The sequence below is a fragment of the Sardina pilchardus genome, chromosome 15 (assembly GCF_963854185.1).
Source record: "Sardina pilchardus chromosome 15, fSarPil1.1, whole genome shotgun sequence".
Classification (NCBI taxonomy): domain Eukaryota; kingdom Metazoa; phylum Chordata; class Actinopteri; order Clupeiformes; family Clupeidae; genus Sardina; species Sardina pilchardus.
Window position 1 is genome coordinate 33883723 of NC_085008.1, and position 25925 is coordinate 33909647.

Sequence of the window (25925 nt, forward strand, 5' to 3'; positions counted from 1 at the left end):
TTGGCCAAAATCCTGCATACAGTTCCTTTAAACTCTGTTACTACCAACACTGCAGATGATGTTACTGTGATGGTGTGCTATGGTGGTTAAAGATAACCAATCTTATTTTCATAAAATAATGGTTTCTGAAAAAGACAAGTGACCAGTAATATCTCTTAACAGGGGTGTTGATATGAACACATATTGTGACTATGCACTGCGGTTTGAAATTCATGTTCATGGATTTCCACTTGATCCAACAAGAGCTCTTTATTTCATGCTGGTAGGCCTTTCCCATTCATCACGCCATACATCTTTCCATCCAGAATTTAAAATATTTAATATTTATTTAATATTTAAAATTAAAAATAACTTTTATGATAAATAAAGTAAAACAACTGTACATTTGGAAATAACAATCTTGGTAGTAAATCCATATATAATGTCTCAAACATACAGTAGTTTGGTCTAACATGTTTTTATTATCCACTGTGACACTTCACCTCAGATGACCCTAGCCACCATAGGCATGATTCTGTTCTGTTACATTGTGTTCCACTGCTGTGGCCCTGGACTCAAAACAGTGGGAAAGGCTGCTTATCAGGCGGCCAAGGAGCAGCCCCACGCTGAGAGTGGTAAGTTCCGTTCATTCAACATAGTTACAGTTACAGTTAGTTCAGGTACAGGTATTCCACCCTTCCCCTCACTCATCACATGTTTTTTTTTAAGTAGCCTTAAGGCAAGACACGGCAGGTGAAAACATTGGATTTTTTAGCATCAGTCAATTTTGTGCTAGTTTGCTACCTTAGCATGTATTCTACCACCCTACTACAACAACAAAGTCCGATTTGCACATTTAAGTGTTTATTTCATGACATTTTGTCTACTCGCGCCTATATATTTCTCCTAATTTTACCAAAAGTTCCCATTCTAAAGTGTCATGTACTACCGTGACCGTGATCCAAATCATATCGTGTGTGACACCGTTGGAAAGCCCTGTTTCTCCTACAAGACGCTATGCTATACAAATATGGGCATTTCCTTTGTATTAGCAACCAATCGCGAAAGTTCAAAGACGAGTCTAAGCTGAGAACGCATTTTTTCAAGGCTGTTTTCTCAAAACGAGTTTTTCCCCACACGCCATGCAAAGGATCTCCACTTCTGCAGCACCTACATACACCAAACTTTCCAGTCTTATTCCTAACTATATTTGGAAGATATTTACAGAGGGATTTTTATAGCATTCTTGGCATGATTTACATGACTTTTTATGCCTAAAAATAGGGTGAAAATCCACTTTTAAGCCAATTGGCAGTATTTTCTGATTTACTGGAAAACAAAAGAAGATATTCATAATCCCCTCTGTAAATGGTTTTTTATTTGATATATTAACACAACAAAAAAATAATTTTCAACCTGGCTTGTTCCAATGGTCAGATCCTTCGCATCAAAATATATGCAAATTAGCGCATATTTAATGAGATATAGCCTAATTAGCATATTGAAACATTAAATTAAAGAAAACTTGCAATACTTTTTTTTCTCCTATTCATGTGAGTATTCAACTGGTGAAGTTTCATGAAGATATCTTTAAGTTTAAAATGTTCCCCTATTCACCTGGGGTGTCTCGCCTTAAGTATGTGAATTTGAATCGTCATAATACTGGCGCCTGACTGGCAGCCTTTTACAGTAACTCCATTATATTTGTACACTTTTTCGCTATTTTCATTGTTTTTTCTTACTTGTCACGACTCTAGTTTTATGCTGGACTGTGCGTGTATAGAGTCTGATACTTTTGCTTCAGTTTTCATTACTTTTTGATCAGGTAAAGAGGAATTATGCAGGATTGGCGATTTCATCTCTGGTTTCGGTTTCGTTTTTCGTTTTCGCTCGTTTTATGCTTGCATATTTCTCTGCAGAGCTTCCCCGACAGCTTTAGCGTGTATATTTATACATATATAGGCTATATATAAATATATAAATTGCAAGCGTGGTTCTTCTTGTTCCTTACGCGTCTCTGACTTCCAGATGTAAACTGAAGACGATCGTTCATCAGAAAGTTGCAAGGTTGCAATAGCGGATAGGGACACTGGGGGCGGGAGGAAATATTACTGTTTTAGATGAAACTGGACAGTCAAGCAAAACAACGATCTCTGAGCGATTTTATGACTGAAAAAGTTGCATAGGGTCTCTTTAAAGGTAGGGTATGGAATTAGCTTTTTTGGCCATTTTTGCAAAATCACTTGAAATCCTATTCCTAACCCACTTACAGCCACTGAGTTGGAAGCACTGAAATGGAAATTAAACACGTCAATCATCTGCGGAACGGGCAGGGCTCGAAAAACTCCCAATAGTATTCTACACCCCATACCATCATTTCACAGCTCATTTGTCAATCTAACGGTCTTCCTCCTCCCCCCCCCCCGCGCGCGTGACCCTTTCGTGCACATAGCACGAAAGCTGTTGACCGCGAGTCAGTGCTGAAACGAAACTAACTAGGCCTGCAGCACGCCCCATAATGTTCCCCTCTAGTTGTATGTGTCACTTCATTTCTATACAAACTAAGGCAGCGGATACCTACAGAATCTCAATCACCCCTTTGTCCCACCTCACGCAAATTGAGCAGCTGTCCCGCTTTTTCATTCGACCCTGGCCAAATGAAAATAAATACACAGATACGTTCATAGGCGTAGTGTTAACTTGTGTCCAATAGTTCAGAGGAAAGCAATGAAATCGGTAGTCGATAGGCTGAGTCGTACGTCAATCAAACTGTTGCCTGGTGCACGAACGCCTCCACAACGTTGTCAAAGATCTCAAATTGGAGAGCGCGCTCTTCGGTCAGGTTAAGCAGCCATGGGCAGTGTGGCCACGAAAAAGAGAAGATGCACTTTTAATAGCGAATGGGATAGCGAGAGAGAGCATTTTGCATTTGCGTTTTTCTCTGGGGCATGGTGAAGAATACGATGTGAAGCGACATGGTGCAAGTGAGTCCTACAAAACTGGAAAAGCACTCCGAGAGTGCAGACCTAGGCCAAGCGAAAACATAAACGCCTCCTGGATTACTCCCATTTAATCGTTTTTTCCGTGGGTTATTTCAGACCATTCCTGAACATTCCATCCATAACTTTTTGAGTTATCTTGCGAACCAACAGACAACGAACAGAAAGACAGACAAGCCCCGATGTAAAGTGATGAGCTTCTATCATGACGTACATCACACACACACACAGACACATGCATGTTGCTCTACCGACTGCATAACAAGTTAGTAATTGTTCCAGATTCTGAAATAGCTAAGTAATGTAGCTGTTCTCATCAAAAAAGATTCTGGTTTACCTTATTTGCACTGAAATAGTTCAACTTTCTATAGGCAAGCCCTTAACATTTTGCACTATATAGACTAGGTCTTATATTTTGTTGAACTTAAATAGCCTAGGTTAGGCCTAATATTGTTTTTGTTTCTTGTATTTTAAGGTGAATTTGATTCACTGAGAGCATTCTTTTAGCTGCATAATGCCTGGTCCTTTGGACAGTTGACTATTTTGGTAGTCCCAATAAAGATGAGATATTGCAAAATTAGTGTTTTGTCTTTTAGGTAGTGTCTTAATATTTTGGTCGGTAGGTTTAAAAAATGTTGCTTAGTAAATTAGATAGACAATGTATCTTACGTTTAAAGTTATTACGTCTATCCCACATTGTCCCACTTTACCATACTACTTGTCCCAAATTTTGTCTGACTGGAGGTGGTCACCCTAGGAATAGGCAAACCAACGGGCCAGCACTAAACTCGGATATTTCAGAAGATAAACGCCCCTGGTAAGAACCAAACCAGATTCTGTTCAAATATACACACCTATGGCTACTGAAAAATGTAAGGTATATCAAATGTTATTTTGGTGTATTAAAATGCATCGTTGTTTTAGAATTTCAGAACGAAAGGGCTGGTAGACTAAGGTGCTTTTACCATAATGTAGGCTATAAAATCATCTACCTTGTCTGATTTGTGAAACTATTACCTACAACCCTTTGGAGGTGAATAAAGAATGTAATTGGGGAAGTTGACGTGAGCGATTGTATGGAGACTAGAGCTCATAGTGCTGTAGACGCCAGGCTGGCATTTCATTTAGCCTCAAAAGTTCAAAATCTGCCGGACGTTTTGCGAATTCCGTACCCAACCTTTAAGATAAATTATAATGTTTGCATTTTTACACATTTTTACCGAGCAGCGTCTTTTTGAAAAAATGCTGTACTATTCCAGAGAGATGCTCCTAAGTTGGCAGGCTGTGAGTGTTGCCCTGCCCAATATACCTGAAGAGGTACAAAGGCATAGACGAGGTACCACCCATATGGAAAAGATATAGAAAAAACGTATATGCCAGCAATATGTTTTATACACAACTTGTATGATTTACTCTTGAAAGTGGCCCTTTTCTCGTTTTCCTCATACAACGTCATATATAGTCCTTACAGGTTACAATCAGGTTTTTATATGACAGTGAAACCATTATAAGATCCTTGCTAAATCTGTGTAACCTGAAACATATAAAACATTGTAACCTGTAAGGACTATACAGTCCTGTATACTGTATATGATGTTGTATGAGGAAAACGAGAAAGGGGCCACTTTCAAGAGTAAATCATACAAGTTTTGTATATAAAACACATTGCTGGCAAATAAGTTTTTTCTATATCTTTTCCATATGTGCAGAGCTGGAGTGAAAGTGAGAGTGAGACGAGGCGGGAGTCAGAAAACACCTTCAAAGTCTGAGCATAGATCGAGACACTCCGTCTCCATAGCCAGGTTCAGAAATATATCTATCATCCGGCCTTGTCAGCTCTACTGCTATCCAATGTCAGATCTATCAGGAACTAGAAAAGCACTCAGAGATCGCAGCTACCTCCGCCTTCATTGTTCCTCCTAAGTTGTCATACATTTGAACCTAAACTATTCAGATCGCCACCACCTGGCCATACCATGCCATTACACCACTAAGCTCAATACATATACACCTCTGGAATCCTGACAGAATTACAGATCAGTCCCAAAATGTTATCGTTTCTTCCTTGGGTCATGTTCGACCTTCCCTGAAAATGTAATCGAAATCCATCCATAACATTTTGAGTTATCTTGCTAACAAACTTACTTTTTGAGTTATTTTGCTAACAGACAGACAGGCAGACAGACAGACAGACAAACGCCGGTGAAAACATATACCTCCTTGGCGGAGGTAAATAAAATGGACAAGCTTTTACTTCAGACCCACAGCAACTGGAAGTACAAGGAATGCTCTGCCATCTGCTTGACCGAGACTGGCTGGATGAGTACAGTGATTTCCCACATATAAGCATTGTGTATAAGCCGCAGGACAGTGTTTTATTTGTAAATTTGTAATACATTTCACATAGCTGAGCAGTGAATCAAGGAAAGCGTGAATGAAGTGGCCGCTTCTAAATGGGATCCACTTGCTTTATCAGCACGCCGCTTACCCGGTTCAATCACTTTCCATAAGTGAGGTCATGGATTGCATAAGGACATAGTCAGAAGTTACTGCACTGGCCATTCTTCCAGAAGCGCTTTTGTGAGGTCACATACTGATGTTGGACGAAGAGACTGGCTCTCAGTCTCAGTTTTGTGTGGATGAACTTGTCTTGCCTGCACAGAGTCCTGACCTCAACCCAACAGAACACTTTTGGGATTAATTAAAGCGGATTGAGAGACAGTCACCTCGTCCAACATCAGTGTGTGAAACCTTGTGAACAGTCTCCCCAGAAGATTTGAAGCTATTGTAGCTGTAAAGAGTGGACCGACGTCATATTAAACCCGGGATTAAGAATGGGATGTCACTTAAGTTCATATGCGAGTCAAGGCAGGTGACCCAATACTTCTAGCAATATAGTGCATATATACAGTATGTATATATATATATTTGTTTGTTACTTCCGACCCTGGTTTTGGGTCGCCGCATCCACCCCCCCTCTGCGTTCCGGCACCTCCCACTGTACAAATTAAGCACTGTACACCCCAGATGTAGCAGTCACACCTCCCGGCTTTTCAACATACCGGGCAGACAGGTCAGCTAATCTATCACTGTAGTATAAAGGTGGTGGTGTATGATTCCTAGTCAATGATCTATGGTGTACCAACTCTACCATTATTACACAGTTCTGCACCCCGGATCTTGAGTTTCTTATCGTCAAATGCAGACCTTTTTATCTACCAGGAGAGTTTGCATCTATCGTGCTAATTGGTGTTTGTATCCCACCATAAGCCAATGCTACCACTGCCATTTGTGTATTAGCACAACATTCAGCCGCAACTGAAACATTCCATCCAGACTGCCGTAGTAGCTCTGGGGGACTTCAACCGCTGCAATCTGACGAGCTCCCAAACTACACTCAACAGGTGACATGTCCGACAAGAGGAGATATAACATTCTGGATCCCTGCTACACCATTATCATGCCGGCTTAGCGTGTGTAGTGTAGCAGTGCTCCGCTGAGAAAGTCTGACCCTGTAACACTCTTCCTTGTCCCAGAGTATCACCAGAAACTTAAATATGTGAAGCAGAAGTCCAACATCATGAAAGTATGGTCCACGAATGCTCTCGATATGCTGAAAGACTGTTGTGATTGCACCGACTGGGACTGGGATCTTTAAATGCACGTGTCAGCCTAGACAAGTACACAGAGTCTGTGACGTCGTACATCCGGTTTTGTGTAGATGACTGCATTGGGACCAAATGCGTCATTGGAAGTCATATGGAAATTATTAACCCTCGCTCACCAAAGAGGTTGCTTCACTTTGCAGGAAAAAAAGTTCTGCATTTAAGAAAGGAGACGGGGGGCGCTGTGGCGCAGCAGGCTACAGCTCCCGTACCATATACGGGTCCAAGTGCCCATGGGGACCCAGGTTCGAATCCGTCCTGCGGTCATATCCCGATCCCACCCCATCTCTCTCTCCTACTTACATTCTGTCTACTCTTCACTATCCTGTAACAATAAAGGCCAAAAAAATATATTAAAAAAAAAAAAAAAGTGTAAAAGATTCCCAAGTATGAACTTCATTCTGCTATCAGGAGCTGATTATGCACTGAAACTGGAGCATTAACTGGCCACCAACAACCCCGGGGGCCTCATTTATAAAACGTTCTTAAGACCGTGCGTACGCTCAAATCCATGCCAACGCTCTGATTTATAAAGACCGTCTTTGACGTGGAAAAGTGCTTATCTCCACGTCAGGTTCCAACCTGACATACGACCATTTCCTTGTGGTAATGCCGAGGTACTGCAAGTAATCTGAGGTCCAAATGCGATTAATTCTCAAAATTCCAAAAACACCAACGATCTCATGTATTTCTCTACCATAGGCATTATCAATATCCGCAGAATAGTCGAGATTTAACTTTTAACTAATTCTTAAAGGTTGGAAAGGAAAGTAAAAAGAAGTGGGCTTACAATATTGCAGTGGAGGCTAAAAGTAAGTAAACGCAGTTTATTCACCCCTGAAATTTCAGAAATAGAGTTTATCCACCTCTCAAAAGACGTATTCACCTATTGCAACCTTTAACATTCCAAAAGCACACTGTATTATCTGCATTCACAATATGAACACTCGTTAACACTCTAGGAACCATTTAATCCACTGGTATTTTTATAATCGCTGGACAATATCCTCCACCATCATCAATGTTCTGAATGCCTTAAAAACGATAGCACATTACCGAATTCATGGTTTACCCACTTCTTATTTTACCACTACACACTCATGCCTATATCTTATCTATTTCATAACAGGGTCATTCCGTGTCAAATCAGACAAAATCCAGGAAAATGGTTGCAGCACCGACTCCGATTTTCTTCAAAGTTTGTCTACACAATGTTTAGGTTCCATAACTAAAACCTGTAAAATATTTTTGCTCAATTCTGTTGTTTACACATGCTTTTTGCCCTTCGTATTTTACATTGTCTGAAAGGCCTTATCTTGGAGGCCATGTTTGGACATTCATATCTTAAAAAGCCTGACCAAACTTTTCAGAATGGAAGACAAGAATGTTCTCAGTAACATGCAATGATTAAACGTTTGTATCACAGTCTAATTGATTGTATAGAAGTCCCTAGTTTCTGAAAAAACATGCAAAGAAAATTGATATATTGAGGGTCTCAAAACTTTTTTATTGGGACACACCTGCCATCAATGAGTCTTTTCGGTAACACTTTATTTTAATGTGTCGCTGTTACAGTGTACCTACCTAATTAGGTACTGTGGTACAACCTGTGTAACAACATGTACTAGCATGTACTAGCATTATACTTGCATTATGTATTTGTGGGTACCTACATATATTTGTTACATTGTAATACTGCATGCTTTTTCAAAACTTTGCCACTTTCGCAACAGGGCTGACCTGAGACCAGCTGGATGGGGTAAATCTGGTCATGATAGATTTAATGTACATAACTGGTACACTTCGTTTTAATGGGTTTATGCCACTGTATCAAAGAGTATTAAGTGTGTACCAACAAAGTTGATACATGTGCTACGTAGGATAATGGCAGACATGTTCCAAGACATCAAAGACACAACATATATGGCATATGCGCATGCAAGTAATTAACTGGTACACTTAAGAGGTTTATTCCACTGTATCAAAGAGTAACAAAGGTGTAGCAGTGCAGCTGTTACATGTACACTAATGACAATGTGGCCTTGACTGGAGAATGTTTTGTATATTAAATCTATCATGACCAGTTTACCCCATCCAGCAGGTCTCAAATCAGCCCTTTGCCTCTGATGAAAAATGTAGCGAAATTGGCAAAGTTTTGAAAAAGCACGCAGTATTACAATGTAACAACTATATGTAGGTACCCACAAATACATAATGCAAGTACAATGTTAGTACATGCTAGTACATGTTGTTACACAGGTGTACCACTGTACCTAATTAGGTAGGTGCACTGTAACAGCGACACATTAAAATAAAGTGTTACCAATGCATGTAGTTACAGGTGTTTTGGTAACACCAGAATAAACATTTACAATAAAAAAAAGTGAAGTTTGGCACCCCCCTCTGGCGAAACAGTAGCATTTTGCTACTTTTACAAGGCATTCTGGTAGCTATTTGAATGGAATGGAAAAGCTATATTTTACTTCTCATATTCAAAAAGAAGCAGAAATTCCTAATACCTTGAATTGAAAAGGATGCCAAATACACAGAATTATGTACTTGAAATTATGTTTTCACCATTAATCTAAAATAGGCCTTTCATTAGTTGGTGGCTGTGAAGTTCTCAAAGGCCATTTGAATATCTTCATACGTGTTCTTATCCAAGGAGTACTGCCGTCCTGTCCTGGTAGTGGCTGGGGCTGGCACAGCACACAGCACATAAATGGCAGGCACCCAGCAAATGTCCTCAGATTTCGGCCACTTGAATGCCTCATTCTCATTCATGCTGGTCCACTGGGGTGCAGGAATTTGACCTTGTAGTCCTCCAGCTCCTCTGACTTCTCCAAGGCATATCCTACCCACCATTTTCCATCATAGACACATATTGCCCTACCTGCACATCATGCTGCGGGGCCTGAGTGGCATTCTGAACAGTGTAAGACGTATGAAGATATTCAAATGGCCTTTGAGAACACAATTTGGAGACTTCAAATTGTGGGAAAACATTAATTTACTGCCGTATTTGAAGAGGAAATAGTGACTGATACCAAGTGAAAAAGATAAACAGTTTTTTTAATACCCTAAATATCACACTTAATGCACGTTTTTCCAAAATCTAGGGCCCTTTCGAGAGTCAAGAGACATTTAGTACACACTTTAAATTGTTTACACATGCTTATTATGAGTTGATCTTCCACCCTAGAAAGTTTGGGGAGGCTAGGGAACATATTTGTCAAGATATTAATGCCCAGACATGGCATGTGTTTTTCAAGCTGTAAAAATGAAAGAACTTCAAGGTCTAAAAAAGATATGAAGACAGATGATTTGCACAGAAATCACAGGCCTTGGTTTTAGGACCCATTGATGATATACACAAAGTTTGAACAAAATCTGAGACGGTGCAGCACCTTATCTGATTTGACACGGAATGACCCAACATCTAAAAAAGCATTCTCAGCTCCGCAACAGAAAGATAGTATTTTAATGTAGGGTAATATATGGACAGGTATTTTGCATCTATACATCGCAAAGGGACATAATCTATCCTCTGAAAAGCAGAGTCTCATATTTTCTTCATAATTGCAGCCGAGTTGCAAGGAGTTGCATAGCATGTGTCTGATTGCTCTATGTCTGATGGCAGTGCCCAATACCAGATGGCAATACATGGATAATGACAATTTGGATAATGCAGGCTAAAATATAAAAATATATAAAGGTAGGCCTAAAGGTCACTGGACGTTCTTGAAAGTAAACAGTTGCTCACATCGATAACAGCTTGAATCCCGACGCGCAGAATGAATGAAGAATGACCGGTGAACTACTTATTCGGTTGTTAAGTCCGACGTCACGGACCCAGCAGCTATTTTGTGAAAAGACGTTTATTAGCGCAGCCAGACGGTTTTTGCGACTTGTAAACGTTGCCATCACCACCTTCGTTTTAGCTGTTTTAAAACAAAATCGCTAAACTTTAACAAAGTAATCACTGTAGCTATGCAGCCAGATGATACAGTATATTAATAACGTCTAGGCTTCCGCGAAAAATATAGATTTGATTAGGTTGAGGCAACAAGTCCGTATAAGATGACAATTTTCTTAAAGGCTAGTTAGAATAGCGGAAAATAATAGTTTATTTTACTGTCTTTGGAGAATAACATGTGAGTTTGAAAGCCGTTGGCCCCGTAAAGATATTTAATATCCCATTATTACATCATCACTTAATAACCGAATAGGACTACACTTTACAGTAAAAACATAGCCTATCCTAAAATAAACGTTCGGCCTACATGACATATCTCGCTTATAATTTAGTCCGCCGTACGCTACATGGTCAGTATCTAACCCTGGATTGGAAACGTAGCCTACTGTACCATAACGTAGGCCTAAATTATTATGATGTACTGTACATCATAATAATACATAATAGTACATCCTTCATAAGGTAGCTTACTATTTTCTATTACCAAAGTAAACCTACTACATTTGCCACACATTGCCTACTACATTACTGCAAGCATAAAGCAAGCATTACTGCAGGTATAAAAGCAAGCATTACTGCAGGAATAAAAGCAAGCAGAGGACAATGGACATGGATGCATGTCACTTTCCAGAAAGCGCTGCTTGGAAAATTATAATTAGTTATTCGAACTAACAGCGCATAAATATAGTTAACATCAGATGGCATAGGCTAGGCCTTTACAGTTTCCAATATATGTATTTTAGGTACAACTCAGCCATTGGTTGCATCACTCGATGATGTTGAACAGCATGGATTGATTCACACCATATTTGAGGAGTGTGATTGGCAAAGGACAAAAAAAGAGGAAAATATACCCAACACCCCCAGGAGACATTTTTGAAAAATAACCCCTTAAATGATGACATCAGATAACTTTTATAAGAACTATTGATAAACTGTGATACATATATTTCAAACATTATAACATACTACAATATAGTCTATAGTATATATATATAAGTCTATAACTCATTTATAGCAAAGTAGCCTAGGCCTAATCAAGACTAAACCAGATATGGCTGAAATATGTAGGCTATCATGATCATTTTGCCAACAATGATGTAGAACCATGGATTTTCTCAGCTCATAACATGTTTTACTTTCACTTAAACCAACATAAAGTTATAATTTTGACCATATTTTTTAGCATAGGCATACTTAATAACATATAGCCTGCCCCTGTACAATATAGTGAACCATAGGCCTATTGATATTGATGCTGTTTGAAGAAGTTGCTTGATGATATTTAAATTCCATAGAAAATCAAATTGCACCACTCCCTCTCCTTCCAAAGTAACATGTCCTACACCTCTCTGTTATAGGCTACATCACTAGTTGTTCAAGTGCACACATTACATGGAGAGCTAGGATTAAAATTCAGACTGTGCCTTTAAATAGGCGACTTTTTTCATCTATCAGCAAAATGCTACAGTAGGCCATTTCCACTAAAAAATCAGCTCAATATTATGTGCAAGACTGATGTTTACCAAGCATGACAACGTGTTGATTTCTTAGCATAAAGTATACGTGTTCTCATAGTGAGATGCTGATGAAACCTGGCATTCTTCTAGGCTGATTTGACATGGAACTACACTCTCATCTGGCGTAATAATCAAGGCAACTTGCAAACGTACCATACAGTGGGTACGGGTTGAGAATGCACCTTCTCCCGCGGGACTCCCGAAGAGATCCCGCAGGCCGTCAAGCCGATTTTTTTCGAGGCTAAAGCAATGTACCCAAACAACCACCAGGTGGCAGAAAGTTTCATCCCGCATTTCAAAATGATGAAGACCGCATATCCGTCAATAGTCGACTCCTTAATCTCATTTAATCATTACAATGAAGGTGATGACTGGCGAAATTATTCAAACGACGTTTCAATGAACCATTGTTGAAATGAATGAAAATGGTTATAGAAAATCGCCTACAGCCTAACGCCGACACAGCTGATTCTTTGATTGATTCTAAGCTGTTTTGATGTAGGGGATGGGTAAACTGGCGCGCTACAAACATATACCAATCAAATGTAGGCTAATATTAGTAGGACTAGCCTACTTAGACACTTTAGTCATAGGCAACGTTGCCAGACGTTGCGAGACATGGAGTGAAATTAGGTCCGGTGATCTGATAATTTGCTGCGCAATTGACCAAGCAACCGCGGACCGACAGAAAAAGAAAGCAAACGTTGCTGTGGAAATGCTTGCTAATTTGATGTGTTTAAACATAGAGCCATACAATTAGGTGTGTCTGTTATTATGATAATTTTCGAGCATAACTGCTTGTCCATAGCTCAGTGACAGGTGTTAATAGCCTTGCCATAAGCACTGCTGCAGGTGCTTCTTTTATTATGCGGTTAGAGCATAAGCGCTTACTCATATAGACTATAACTCAGGGACAGGTGCAAAACCACCAACTGGGATGGATCGAAGGGCAAGCAAGCACTGCCACACAACGTGAAGGCCTTTGTGTTGTCAACACTAAACAGAAAGTTTCCTACGATGGGGAGAAGTGGCCGCAAGGACTGCATCGATAAGATCAACGAATACAGTAATGTTTTACAACCCAGCTGGTATCCGCTGTTCATTCCGACATATCCCCACTCGGCGGTAGGCCTAGGCCTATTTAACTTTTTTTTTTCAAACAACGTGCCATTCCGACATGAGGTCATTAATAGGCTATTAATGTCATAACTATTAGGCTATCATTAGGCTTACTATGCATGGCTGTAGGCAGCTATGAGGCCATTGAGATCTGGACCTCATCGGTTTTGTGAAAGCCGATTGGAAATACATAAGTTTAGAGCGAACGTTTCAACTATGTTTGCCATGGTAGACAAAAACACTCAAATAAAACAATAGCCTAACAAATAACTGCATGCGTAATGGACACGGCTCTATATCCTAAATAATTTTCGAGGTTCGCCATTTGGTAATATGACCTATCCTTACTGACAATAATTTAGATTGAGCACAACTAAAGTTGCACGAAGGCAAAATACAGTCCTAAAAGCCTATTCTATATAGCCTGGCCAATATTGTAGATGTGCAAAAGCAGCATTTGCGTGCGTGCTTGCCGGTGAGGTGTAGCCTACAAAAATGAGCATAACATCTGATTATTAAAGTATGGGTATAGGATACAGGCTAGAGAAGAGTTGGTTTAAAATTCAAGTGTAGTAAAAAAGTTTGTGCACATCCCCGGTCAAGGTGCAGAACAAGAGTAGGCTAAATCATAAAAAAAGTGGAAAAAGGTTCGCACACTTGAAATCCTTCTTTTTTGATTTGATTTTATTTTCGTGTGGTCTTCTTCAGATTAAAATTCAAGTACGTGCGCTATTTAACACTAGAAGCGCCGCGCCGTTCTGACCCACTTATACCTAGAAGCGCCGCGCCCCGGTCATTTGACCGCTTTGACGACCTACTAGAAGCGCCGTGCTGTTGTGAACTACTTAAAGCGCGGCGAGGCGGTCAAATGACCGCTGAGTCCTTAGACTGGGAGGCTTTTACTTACACATAATGATCGCTAGATGGCGCTTCGTGCACGAATGAAATCGTTTGGTCATAAATTCAGTTTGCACTAAACCATGTGTCATTTGTGTCAGACCGTGTTGTTGATAATCTGTGGTTGTTTGTTTCATTATGACATACAGCACGTTTGAGTTATCTGTTCATGTATTTGTGTTGATTTGTGTTGTTTGAGGTAAAAACTTTGGAAGAGTTCTTGAACAAACCTTAAGCAAACTTGACTTTCAACTAAAATGCTCTAAAAGTGAATGTGGCTAGTTCTAATTCACTCCCCAAATTCACTTCTATTCATTTAATAGGTAGCCTATATGTTCGCGCCGCCGAAAATGATCGGACCTGGTCACCTGGAACAAAGAGCCTAACAGTCTGGTTTCAATTACACAGTAGCCAGGATTTCATGCCGCATTTTACAGGCTACCGTGGCTACTTTCTAAAACAACTTTCATTCATTTAGGGAGAAGCATCTTATAGGGTCTAGGCTAGCTACCTCGGAGGGAGGGAGATAGAGAGAGCTATGCTGAGCAGGCATAGGCGTGAGAAGTAGCATAATTTAAAATAATGAGTGAATGATATTCTCCGTTTTGCGAATGTGTAGGCTATGTTTACGATGTCTGCTGAAAAAAAGCTATAGGCCTATTCTTTCTAAGCTAACTTCTATGTGAATTCGAGATTCAGCATTGAGACACACATTTTCCCACACATGATAAACCAGACTGTAGCTCACTGGTTAGAGCTTCGGCCTGAGGACTCAAGGGTTGTTGGTTCGATTCCCAACCTATTCATGACGGAAGTCCTTTTGAACAAGGCATCAATAAAGTAGGCTATATTCTATTCTTTTCTATTCACATAACTACACGCACGCTGGCGAATTCGAACATTCTGAAACGCGCATATGCGATGAAACATTGCGCATTCTTCCACGAGTTGCCTAAACAGGCAGCCTACAGACTAGGCCTATGCAGGGACAGATAGATCGGGTGGGGGTGGGGAAGCAGTTAATTGTCCTCAATGCCTCGGTGATGTCTGTAGCCTAGCCTAGACGAGTGTATGGGGGAGGGGGGGTGATCGGTTTCAAATAGGCTGCAATGGATAGTGTTATGTATAGACCCCGAAGCCATTTGCTTTGAGAACGGCTGGCTGATGAAGTTGTTGGCTGGCTAGCTGGCTCAGGCAAAACCTTAATGCAGCCACCACAGTTTTCATGACTGATAATGGCTTTAGTTGCCACTTCATGTCTACAGATGTGTATATTGTATTAGATATCAACACACAATGTTATTGTATTGTTTTGGACAACGTTCTGCACGTTTCACTTCAATGTAGACTGCATGCGTTCATTGCGTTGTGAACGCGCAGCAATCTCTGGAAAGGAAACGGTGGAAGTCGCAGCAGTAGCCTAATAGCCTATCACGTTCAATGCTGTAAATCCATCTGTTCCAGAATATTTGGTTCATATCATCAATCTTTGGTTTTGGTGTTTGTGCAACCGGGCCCTGACGATTTAACAAAAGTCTGAGTAACGTAGGAATTAGGAAAGTATGTAGGCCTAAGGTGAGATCAAAATCAGGCTACTTTGTTTCCTTCTTTTCCCCATGTCATTTTCATTGGTCGTCAACTCACTTTGAGTCCTGTGTATCGTAGCAACGAGCACAATACTGATGTGGTGTGTCCAGTGGGAAAATCTCATGCAGGCCTAGTTTCTAAGCTATCGTTAATTTTTTCGCGTGTTTCTATGATATAATTATTTTTAGATGCAAAAAGTCTAACTGGCTTAGTCAAAGTTTGTCAGATGGCGGCAGAAAATGATTGGCTGGCGAAATTATTTTTCGTTAATGGTAGGCCTAAACAATTTGTGATTCATCCGTTTATTTCAGATAGGTTGTTATTAAAAAACATTGTTCATCGACGTTGAAAAACGGTCAGTAAATTAAATCGATATAAGATCCTGAATTTCGCTCCTGCCAAGATGTGAACATGGATCTCCCGCGTTGCAGACAGGAGTGTTAACGCTGCGCCACTTGTCATTGTACAAAGACTGCGTTAGGATAGGTATTTGACTTGACGTAACTCAGTCAGTCCAGCAAATATGTAAGAAAATGCTTATACATTAGTCTGAGCTTTAAAAGATAGCCTACAAATAGAAGATAAGATATACAACTATGAATGTACATAGGCATACGCGCCCTACGTACATAAATAGGCTACGACGAAAATATGTTTTACACCTGTAGGCCTGTCGCAACGTTTTCAAAACAAACTCGCATTTTACCACTGTAAATCGCCTCCATAGACTATGCCATGTAAATGAAAAATAGTTATTAAAATAAAGCACATATATAATACATATTGCACATATATAAACGATATGTTTTATGGTAAAATATTATTCTCATGCCCGACTGACAGGAAATCCTTGCGACATCTGCTGTGAAAGAGAATAGCAGCCTGGACAAAAATGGCCGAACGCGAGACAACATAGTGTTGTCACATAAGTGAGCGCAAAATAGCTCTAAACTAGCTTGTACCGGTGTGCTTTTGATCATGTAAAAATTCTGGGTGACAAAACACGCGTATTTAGGAAAAGTCGTGAACGTAGGGTCCTGGAATTTAATCGAGTGAAAAGATTTTTTTTTTTTGTAATCGCTGCGGTCAAATGACCGCAGCCCGGCAGTTCTAGGTATATCTAGGTCAAACCCACACGGCGCTTCTAGGAATACACGTCAGCGGTCAAATGACCGGCGCTTGGCGCTTCTAGTGTTAACCCCTCGAGACCGACTGCAGTCTGCTGACACAGCCAGACGACTCTCCCAACCCATTCATTCGTTTTGGCCTATATAACCCATTCATTCGTTTTGTGCGTATATAGATTCCTGCATGCTGCATTACCGTGACCCTTAGCCTACTTTGTGGATGATTTTTTTCTCATTGGAATACAGCAGGACAGAATGCCTTTTATCTAACAAACGCAAAAGCTGAGATTGTTGGAAGGACTAGGCTACTCAACAAACTTGTTTTTCGTTTCTGGGAGATCTCGTTATCGTTTTGGATTGTCGGATTTTTATACTTATTGTTTGGACTTATGGACAATGAACTTTGAGGGGTGGTTGTTAGTGCTTTACAAAGCTTTGTGTTAATAAGTGTTGGTCCTCCTATCCTTCAGCTCACTGCGCGATGCAGTTGCACATAGTGGCCACGAAGTCATTAACTGTTTACGACACAATACATGATATTTGTGTTTTTCGTTTCTTAGATTTAATGCATGTTTGACATGTAAACAGGCCTTCAGTCCGTTAACTTAAGGCCTTCTTTTGCATGGGGTTGCTCGCATCCGCCCGTAACCTAGACTATTATGTGCATAGTGGCTGCATACTCTTGATTATAATAAGAGGCACATTGTTACAGGACAACTTAAACTGACTTCCCCAATGCTTCCCCGCAGCACATTACATTTTAATATAGGGTAATATAGGATGAACAAAGTCTATGCTATATTAAATCCAGTAGCCTAATAATTCTATGTGCCACGTCCGATTTCGCAAGTGATGTAGTAGGCTACGTTTAAACATCGACAAACGTCTGTGAGACTACCCATTTCATGAAGAGCAATTGTCTTGTGCGATCATTCCCCCTCCCCCACACTTGTCTAACCAGTTCACTAGACATTATAGCCTACCTATATGCGGCATTGAGGACGATTGCCTCCCTCCCCCCTCTCTCTCGACAGACACTTCCTGACACTAGGGCTCGGGATCATGATATCAAAACTTCGCGGGCACAGCCACATTGGCAGCTTACTCCTTAGTTTACTATGGATTACTATGGATTTACTCCCGCCTTTTAGTGTGTTCCTGTTACTTAGTTTTTGCCTTCTTGGTAGTATGTTGCTGTGTAGTGGGGTGTAACAGTGCAACCCACGATCGCAAGAGGAAAAGAATAAATCGCTACTATATTTCCGCTTCTTGTCTTGTGCATCTGAATGAATGGATATTACGTTCAGTGCGCTACCAAATGGCGGCGATATTCCGAGAATGCAAGGCGTGTGCCCGAGCCCTATTATGTAAATGTAAAAATGTGTGTGTGCGCTGAACCACGAATTCACATATTAACTTTTCTTTTCAGCAGACATCGCAATCATAAAAAAATCGCAAAACGTTTTAATAAAATAATGCCTCTTGTCTTAATGGGTTCCGGGGGTTCGTAGAGTAAGTTTTGAACCCCGGTCGCTGACGTATGATTAAGATGCCTCAACCAGTTACGCCACAGTTCGAGTGTCAATCTCTTCGCACTTAGCCAACAAATATAAAGGATTCAGTCAGTCGAGTTCATTTATTCGCGGCATGCACTTGAAACGCCGATCAAAAGTTCTGACATGTTAAACTGACGTTAGTCATTAATTCACCACATGATAAAATGCTGTTATATTGACGCCCAGTAGCCCACGGTAGTCTATGTCTATCTCTGAATCAACATGAACATGCATAACGAGATTCATATTCTAAGTTGCTAGAAACTTCTTTTGCGGAGCTAGGCCTACTAGTCGATGGTTACAATGAATCACCCTCACTGCCCTATCGCATATCTGACCATCCATTGTTACAATGTAACAAAATGCGCGATCTTCTCCATGCATGTAGCCTACGGTTATAAGTAAAGTGACATGATAGGCATGTAGGCCTATTAAAGATATTTCTGTTAAATACATTTTATTTTCAGTTCAAAAGTGGTGGGGACAAAATCTGTGATAAAGTGCTGGGTAAGCTACCCAGCGTCGCCGGTTAAAATGAACATGCCTCCGTTTTAAAATAGCCTATAGGCCTACACATTTCTAAGTATTCCTAGCATAAATGTAGCCTAAATGTCCATCTTGTCCATCTCTTTCGTCTTCGCCTTGACAATAATAGCCTATTCACGGAAATGCGGTCTTGTAGCCGTAATGAATTAATGAATTAATCTAAGGTTGCCTATATCGAGTCTTTCAGGTTGAATTGAAGGCTTCTAAAACCATTTTTATTAATTTCAACAATGGTTTATTGAAACGTCGTTTGATTATAATTTCACCTTCATTTTAATGATTAAATGAGACGGATTAAATGAGACGGATATGCGAAGCATTTCTCTCCCTCTCCATTGACCAAAACGTTGCTCTGGCATCTCTGCTGGACTGACTGAGTTATAGGCTACGTCGAGTGAGAGAGCCAGCTGTGAGGTACGCTGTAAAACATTCGAAAACTCTGAAACTGCAATCCGACATGCCGAGCGTGATGTCTCTTTTCTCCGCTTGTCACCAGCGCGGTGTCTTCGGGTTTTTCCGTGTTTTCCGGTATGAGCCGAACCTTAATTTTATTAAGGCGGTCTTATGTTGCCCCCTTGCGGTTGCAGTTTTAATTAAAGTCCCGATGCTTCGGGAGTCCCGATGTGCGGGAAAGAAAGGAGCATTCTCAACCCGTACCATCTGTAGGCGCAGTGATATCGTACGCAGCAGCTGAAAATAGTCCCCATAGACAACAAGCAGTAGTAGTGCCAGTAGTTTGCAAGTTGCCTTGATTATTACGCCAGATGAGAGTGTAGTTCCATGTCAAATCAGCCTAGAAAAACGCCAGGTTTAATTTTCAGTTGGTCTTATTGCACTTTCTAACTTGAGAGGAGACACGTTTTAAATGGGAAAATTACCAGAAATCTTAGTCACTTTTAAACATGAAGCTAGCAGGCGAGAAGCTAATGGTCTAATTCAATTCAATGATCTATGCTAGGCTGAAGCTAAAAGTTGTACAGACTCACAGAATGGCTGGATGAACGGGAACAATGTAAATATTGATTGTTTTGCTCGAGGGGAGGTGGGAAATGAGCTTATTTCCAAAAATGGCGGAATATCCCTTTAAATCAATAGTTTGAGCTTTACCGTTTCATGGCTTCTGCTAAGAAATAAATAGTTCACCACACACATTGAACTTGCATCAAACGTTCATCAACACACGTCTGCTTTCACTTTCAATTAAATCCACTAGAGAACGGGCTTGCGGAGTGATATTCAATGAAAGAAGCACCAAACCCGTCGTCATTGTCAGCGGCCTATTATACAGCAATTTAATTTTATTTTCCTTAATTTAATAATTGGTCTGAGTCAGACTGCCGAGAAATATGTAGGCCTAGCACTTTCAAGCATTCACAAGCACTTTACCCAAAATCCAAGCATTTTTCAAACCTTGAAAACACCACATTAAAATCCAAGCATTTTCAAGGATTTCAAGCACCAGTACGAACCCTGAGTCTGAAGGAGATGACCAATTCCAATAGGGCCTACATCACCACCAGATGAGGACCCTGAGCTTCCTGATAGACTCAATGCATTCTATGCCTGGTTTGAGGACAGTCAGTCACCGGCAGTCTTCCCCTCTCCTCCCACCTCCCCCACTCCCTTTGTCATCCAGGAGTGCAATTTCTTTTAAGGCAAGACACTACAGGTGAATAGAGTAAAATGTTTAAATAATAGGTATCACCATGAAACTTCCTCAGTTGATTACTTACACAAGTATGAGAAAAAAATATATATTATACGTTTTTGAAATGTGTATGTTTAATTATGCAAATTAGGCAATATCTCATTAAATATGCATGATTTTGCATATATTTCCGGTAGATAGATCTGAATATATGATAAAGCCAGGTGCAAAATTATTCTTTCATGTTGTTTACAAACAAGATTACAATAAAATTACAGAAGGATTTCAGGATATCTGCTTTCATTGCCTAGGAAATCCAAACATACTGTCCATAGCCTTAAAAAAAAACGATTTTTGCCATGCTTTTTTGATTAAAATGTCACATAAATCAGGCCAGGAATGATGTATTAACAAATCCCTCTGTAAATATCTTCAGAATACTGTTAAGTGTATAACTAGAAAGTTTGGTGTACATAGGTGCTACAGAAGCTGAAAAGTATCTACCGGAAAATGACTCAAAACCGCAAATAACTAGTTTTGAGAAAACAGCCTTGAAACACAGCCAATGAGATGCGTTCTCAGCTTAGACTCATCTTTGAACTTTCGCGATTGGTTGCTAATAAAAAGGAAATGTCCATATTTGGATTGCATGGCGTCGTCTAGGAGAAACAGGGCTTTCCAACTGTGTCACACGATATGATTTGGATCACAGTCGCGGGAATGGGAACTTTTGGTGAAATTAGGAGAAATACATAGGCGCAAGCAGACAAAAGTTTGTGAAATAAACACCTAAATGTGCAAATTGGACTTTGTTGTTGTAGTAGGGTGGTAGAATACATGCTAAGGTAGCAAACTAGCACAAAATCTCGAAATTGACCGGAGGTCACGAAAATGATGTTTTCACCTGCCGTGTCTCGCCTTAAGGGCGTATTCACACCTGCCTTGTTTAGTTGGATTAAAACGAACTCAAGTTTGTTTCTTGCTTGGTTCGGACCTTTTTTACTGGTGTGAATACAATCACTTGAACTCTGGTGCGGACCAAACAAGCGGACCGAGACCCAACTGAGGAGGTGGTCTTAGAGCGGTTCTTATCGAACCCTGGTGCGGTTCCTTTATGGTGTGAAAACAGCCCGACCTCGATCCAACCCAGTTGCAGAAATCTACCTTTTTGGATTTGACGAGCTCTCGTAGTTTTTGCGCATTATGGGAAATGTAGGATAGCTCAGTGACACACCAGCTGTACGCAGCAGTAGGCTAACGCTTTTTTGGCAACAATAATTTGATTTTGAATCTCCTACCTGTTCCGTCTTCTGTAGGCCCGCTGTTAGTGTAGCATGTTGGACACATGAGAGCTCTCCTTCTCAGCTGTTTTGCTGCACGTCTTCGTCGTTGCAAAATTATGAGCTTGATATTGTTAAACACATGTTGCATCAAACGGTCTTGACGCTCGAGCACTTCTGCAAAGCTGTAACTAAACTATATTGCTAGGATAATAACGAGTACAGTACGCAAAGTTTCCATAGTATTTACGTGGGCCAACTTTGACTTTGGCTTCCTTATTCTGTACCCTGCCACGTTTACCAGCCAATGGTTGAACGACCTTAGCACACATGTGTATTTGTTTATAAATTCTGGTTTGGTTGCAATTTCAATCCAGTCAATCAAGTCTTTTGGAAAAAATTTAATTTATGACATGCAATTGTAACTTTTCTCATGCCATTTAAAGTAGCAGAAAAAAAAAAAAAAAATATGCAGTATGGAAAATAAAATGAGATTAAGAACTACATTGCATTTTGGGGCCTATTACTGCATCGTATCGAATCGTTTCGCATCGTATCGAATCGCACTGAATCGTTCTGTATTAAACCGCATCGGCTGTGAATCGTACCGTAGCTTTATGAATCGATATGAATCGAATCGTCTTAAAAGGGAGAGATTCACACCCCTAGCAGATATACTACAGGTGAATAGGGTAAAAAAAATAACAAGCAGATATCACTATGAAACTTCACCAGTTGATTACTTAGATCAATATGAAAAATAAAGGTATTACAAGTTTTCTGAAATTGAATGTTTAAATATGCAAATTAGGTATGATGTAATTACATATGCGCTGATTTGCATAAACTTAAAAAGATCAAATCTGAACATTGGATAAAGCCAGTTTCAATTTTTTTCTTTTAATTTTGTTGACATAAGAGATTAAAAGTATTTTAGAGAGGGAATTAATGGATATCTTGTTTAGTTATTCAGTAAATCAGGAAATACTATACCAGCCTTTAAAGAAATCCATTTTCGCCATGTTTTTTGGAATAAAATGTTATGTAAATCAGGATAAGAATAATATATTAACAAACCCCTCTGTAAAAACCTTCTAAACATGGTTAGGTATAAGACTGAAAAGTTTGGTTTATGTAGATGCTTGTGAAGTGGAGATTTTGTTCTCAGAGTGAGAGAGGAAACTCACCCATGGGTGATAGCATAGCATAGCTGCCTACACATTGGACAAGAAAGGCTTAATATACAAAATTGCCCAAGGGAAATCACCGGACACCCTCTTAAAGAGGTACTCCTAGTGTACTAGATTCTGCAAAAAAAACAACTTTAACTGACAAAACCAGGTCTGACCCCGGTTGGTTGCAACCTGACCCCATGGCTTAGTGACTGGTCTGGTCTGCCAAAAGCTCACGAGAACCCACTTCACTTTTGTCGGTTAAAGGTTTTTTTTTTGCTGAATCTAGTAGAGTAGGTGTACCTCTTTAAGATTTAAGAGGGTGCCCAGTGATATCCCTTGGGCAATTTTGTATATTAAGCCTTTCTTGTCCAATGTGTTGAATATACATGTAAGGCGGATATGGATGAGTTTCCTCTCTCACTCTGAGAACAAAATCTCCACTTCACAAGCATCTAAATACACCAAACTTTTCAGTCTTATACCTAACCATCTTTAGAAGGTTTTTGCAGAGGGGTTTGTTGATATATTATTCTTAGCCTGATTTATATGACATTTTATTCCAAAAAACATGGCGAAAAATGATTTTTTTTAAAGGTTGGTATAGTAATTCCTGATTTACTGAATAACTTAATGAGATATCCATAATTCCCTCTCTAAAATACTTTTAATCTCTTATGTCAACAAAATTAAAAGAAAAAAATTGAAACGGGCTTTATCCAATGTTCAGATTTGATCTTTTTAAGTTTATGCAAATCAGTGCATATTTAATTACATCATACCTAATTTGGATATTCAAACATTAAATTTCAGAAAACTTGTAATATATTTATTTTTCATATTGATCTAAGTAATCAACTGGTGAAGTTTCATAGTGATATCTGCTTGTTAATTTTTTTACCCTATTCACCTGTAGTATATCAGCCTTATAGTCAACACATTGGACAAGAAAGGCTTAATATACGAAATTGCCCAAGGGATATCACCGGGCACCCTCTTAAATCTTAAAGAGGTACCCCTAGTCTACTAGATTCTGCAAAAAAAAACAACTTTAACTGACAAAACCAGGTCTGACCCCATGGCTGCCTGACTATTAATGACTTCAGGCCCATTGCCCTCACCTCAGTGGCTATGAAGGTGTTCGAACACGTGGTACTCTCCCATCTACAAACGACAGTTTCACCGCGGATGGATCCCCACTAGATTGCTTACCAGTCTAACAGAGTCTAACTGTGGAAGATGCCATCAACTTAGGAGTTCACTCTATACTACAACACATGGAGTCAAGCAACACCTATGCACACATGATGTTCATTGACTTTAGCTCTGCCTTTAACACCATTGATCCACTCAGGTTAACAATACAACGTTGTATTGACACTCCCTCAACACTGTAGCGCCACAAGGCTGTGTGTTATCTCCTCTTCTGTTCTCCATCACTAATGACATGAGTCATCTCACCATCACTCTGTCAAAGTACTTAAGTATGCAGATGACACCACCATCATCAGCCTCTTTAGTGACATTGATGAGTCCTATTACCACAAGGAGGTGAAATGGGCTACGGACTGGTGTACTGCAAACAATCTCCACCTTAATGCCTCAAAAACCAAAGAAATGATTGTGGACATGAGAAGGTGGTCTAACACTAAAGCCCTGTCTATTATATGTAAACAGCCTATAACCTTGACTGACTCCATTACATTTCTTGGCTTGCATATCAGCCATTATTTGAAATGGGACATGAACACCACCCACCTTATCAAAAAGGCAAATCAGAGACGTTATTCCCTAAGACAACTGAAAAAGGTTCATGTCAACAAAACCCTTTTGCTGCTCTTTTACAAAGCCATCATCTCATCTTCAATCACCGTCTTTATTTATTTATTTATTTATAAATGGACTGAGCTACAAAAAAATACCACCAACATTGTTGTGGCTATTAACATATTCTATTCTATTTTATGAGCAGTAATTACATTAAAATTTCAATAAATGAAAGGATATGTGTTTATGAATTACATACAGATTCAATACATTCATACAACATCCATTTTGTAAGCATTCATGTGCATATATATTATCTCATAAGTATATTTGGTTCAGCAGTTTTCATATTCCTAAACTCTAACAAGCAACATCATGTATGCAAACAAGTTATTGTTGTACTTTTATATGTGTTTTTCAGAGTCTTCTTTGGTGATGGATGAGCCTATGATGTATTCAAGAATTCGAAGATGACATCGGTAACTGGCTCTGAATTGGATCGGGTGAAGATTAGTCAGATTTCACAGTAGAACTGGGTCCAAAATTGCTGCACCAAAATTGCTGCACCAAAATTGTCTTTGTTTGGAGATTTCAAAGTGTGTTCGTATTGTTCCATAATAGTACTTGATGTAAATTGTTAGGTGATGTGAATTGAGTAGTTGAGAACTTGATGACACTGATCAATACATTTATATATTGACTCAGTCTGGATTGTGTTTGTATTGGCTTCACTGTTGATCATTACTACGGAGTTGTCTTCTGATTTGTTGGATCTCCATGATGTCAGACCACTGACAGTCACTGTTATTATGTGATCCACAAGTACTGTACATACCAGCAAACTAGTTGCTTTTTGGTGAAAATCACTGTTTTGAATCAAAATATGGGGAGGGTCAACTATCATCGATTTCATGCAAGATTGATGGAGAGAGGGAAAGTGACGAGAGAATGACAAGCAAGTGATTGGCCTCTCATTGTGCTATTTTTGCAGACCTACCTATTAGTTGTAATGATTTTAACGGTAACGGTTGACAGTGCTTGACATATCACAACGCATATAAAAGTAAACTTTTATATTTTATATCAG

General features: G+C 39.7%; 1 protein-coding gene across 1 annotated transcript in view; it reads left to right on the forward strand.

Moving 5' to 3' along the window:
• LOC134102296 (cation channel sperm-associated auxiliary subunit gamma-like) overlaps nucleotides 1-25542 on the forward strand; it is a 445552-nt gene extending 420010 nt beyond the window's left edge. Inside the window, exons 24-26 of the mRNA XM_062556364.1 lie at nucleotides 163-262; nucleotides 488-614; nucleotides 25260-25542. Of these exons, the coding sequence (XP_062412348.1) occupies nucleotides 163-262; nucleotides 488-614; nucleotides 25260-25312 (280 nt within the window). The 3' untranslated portion in view covers nucleotides 25313-25542. The remainder of the gene's footprint in view (nucleotides 1-162; nucleotides 263-487; nucleotides 615-25259) is intronic.
• The last annotated feature ends 383 nt before the right edge of the window (nucleotides 25543-25925 follow it).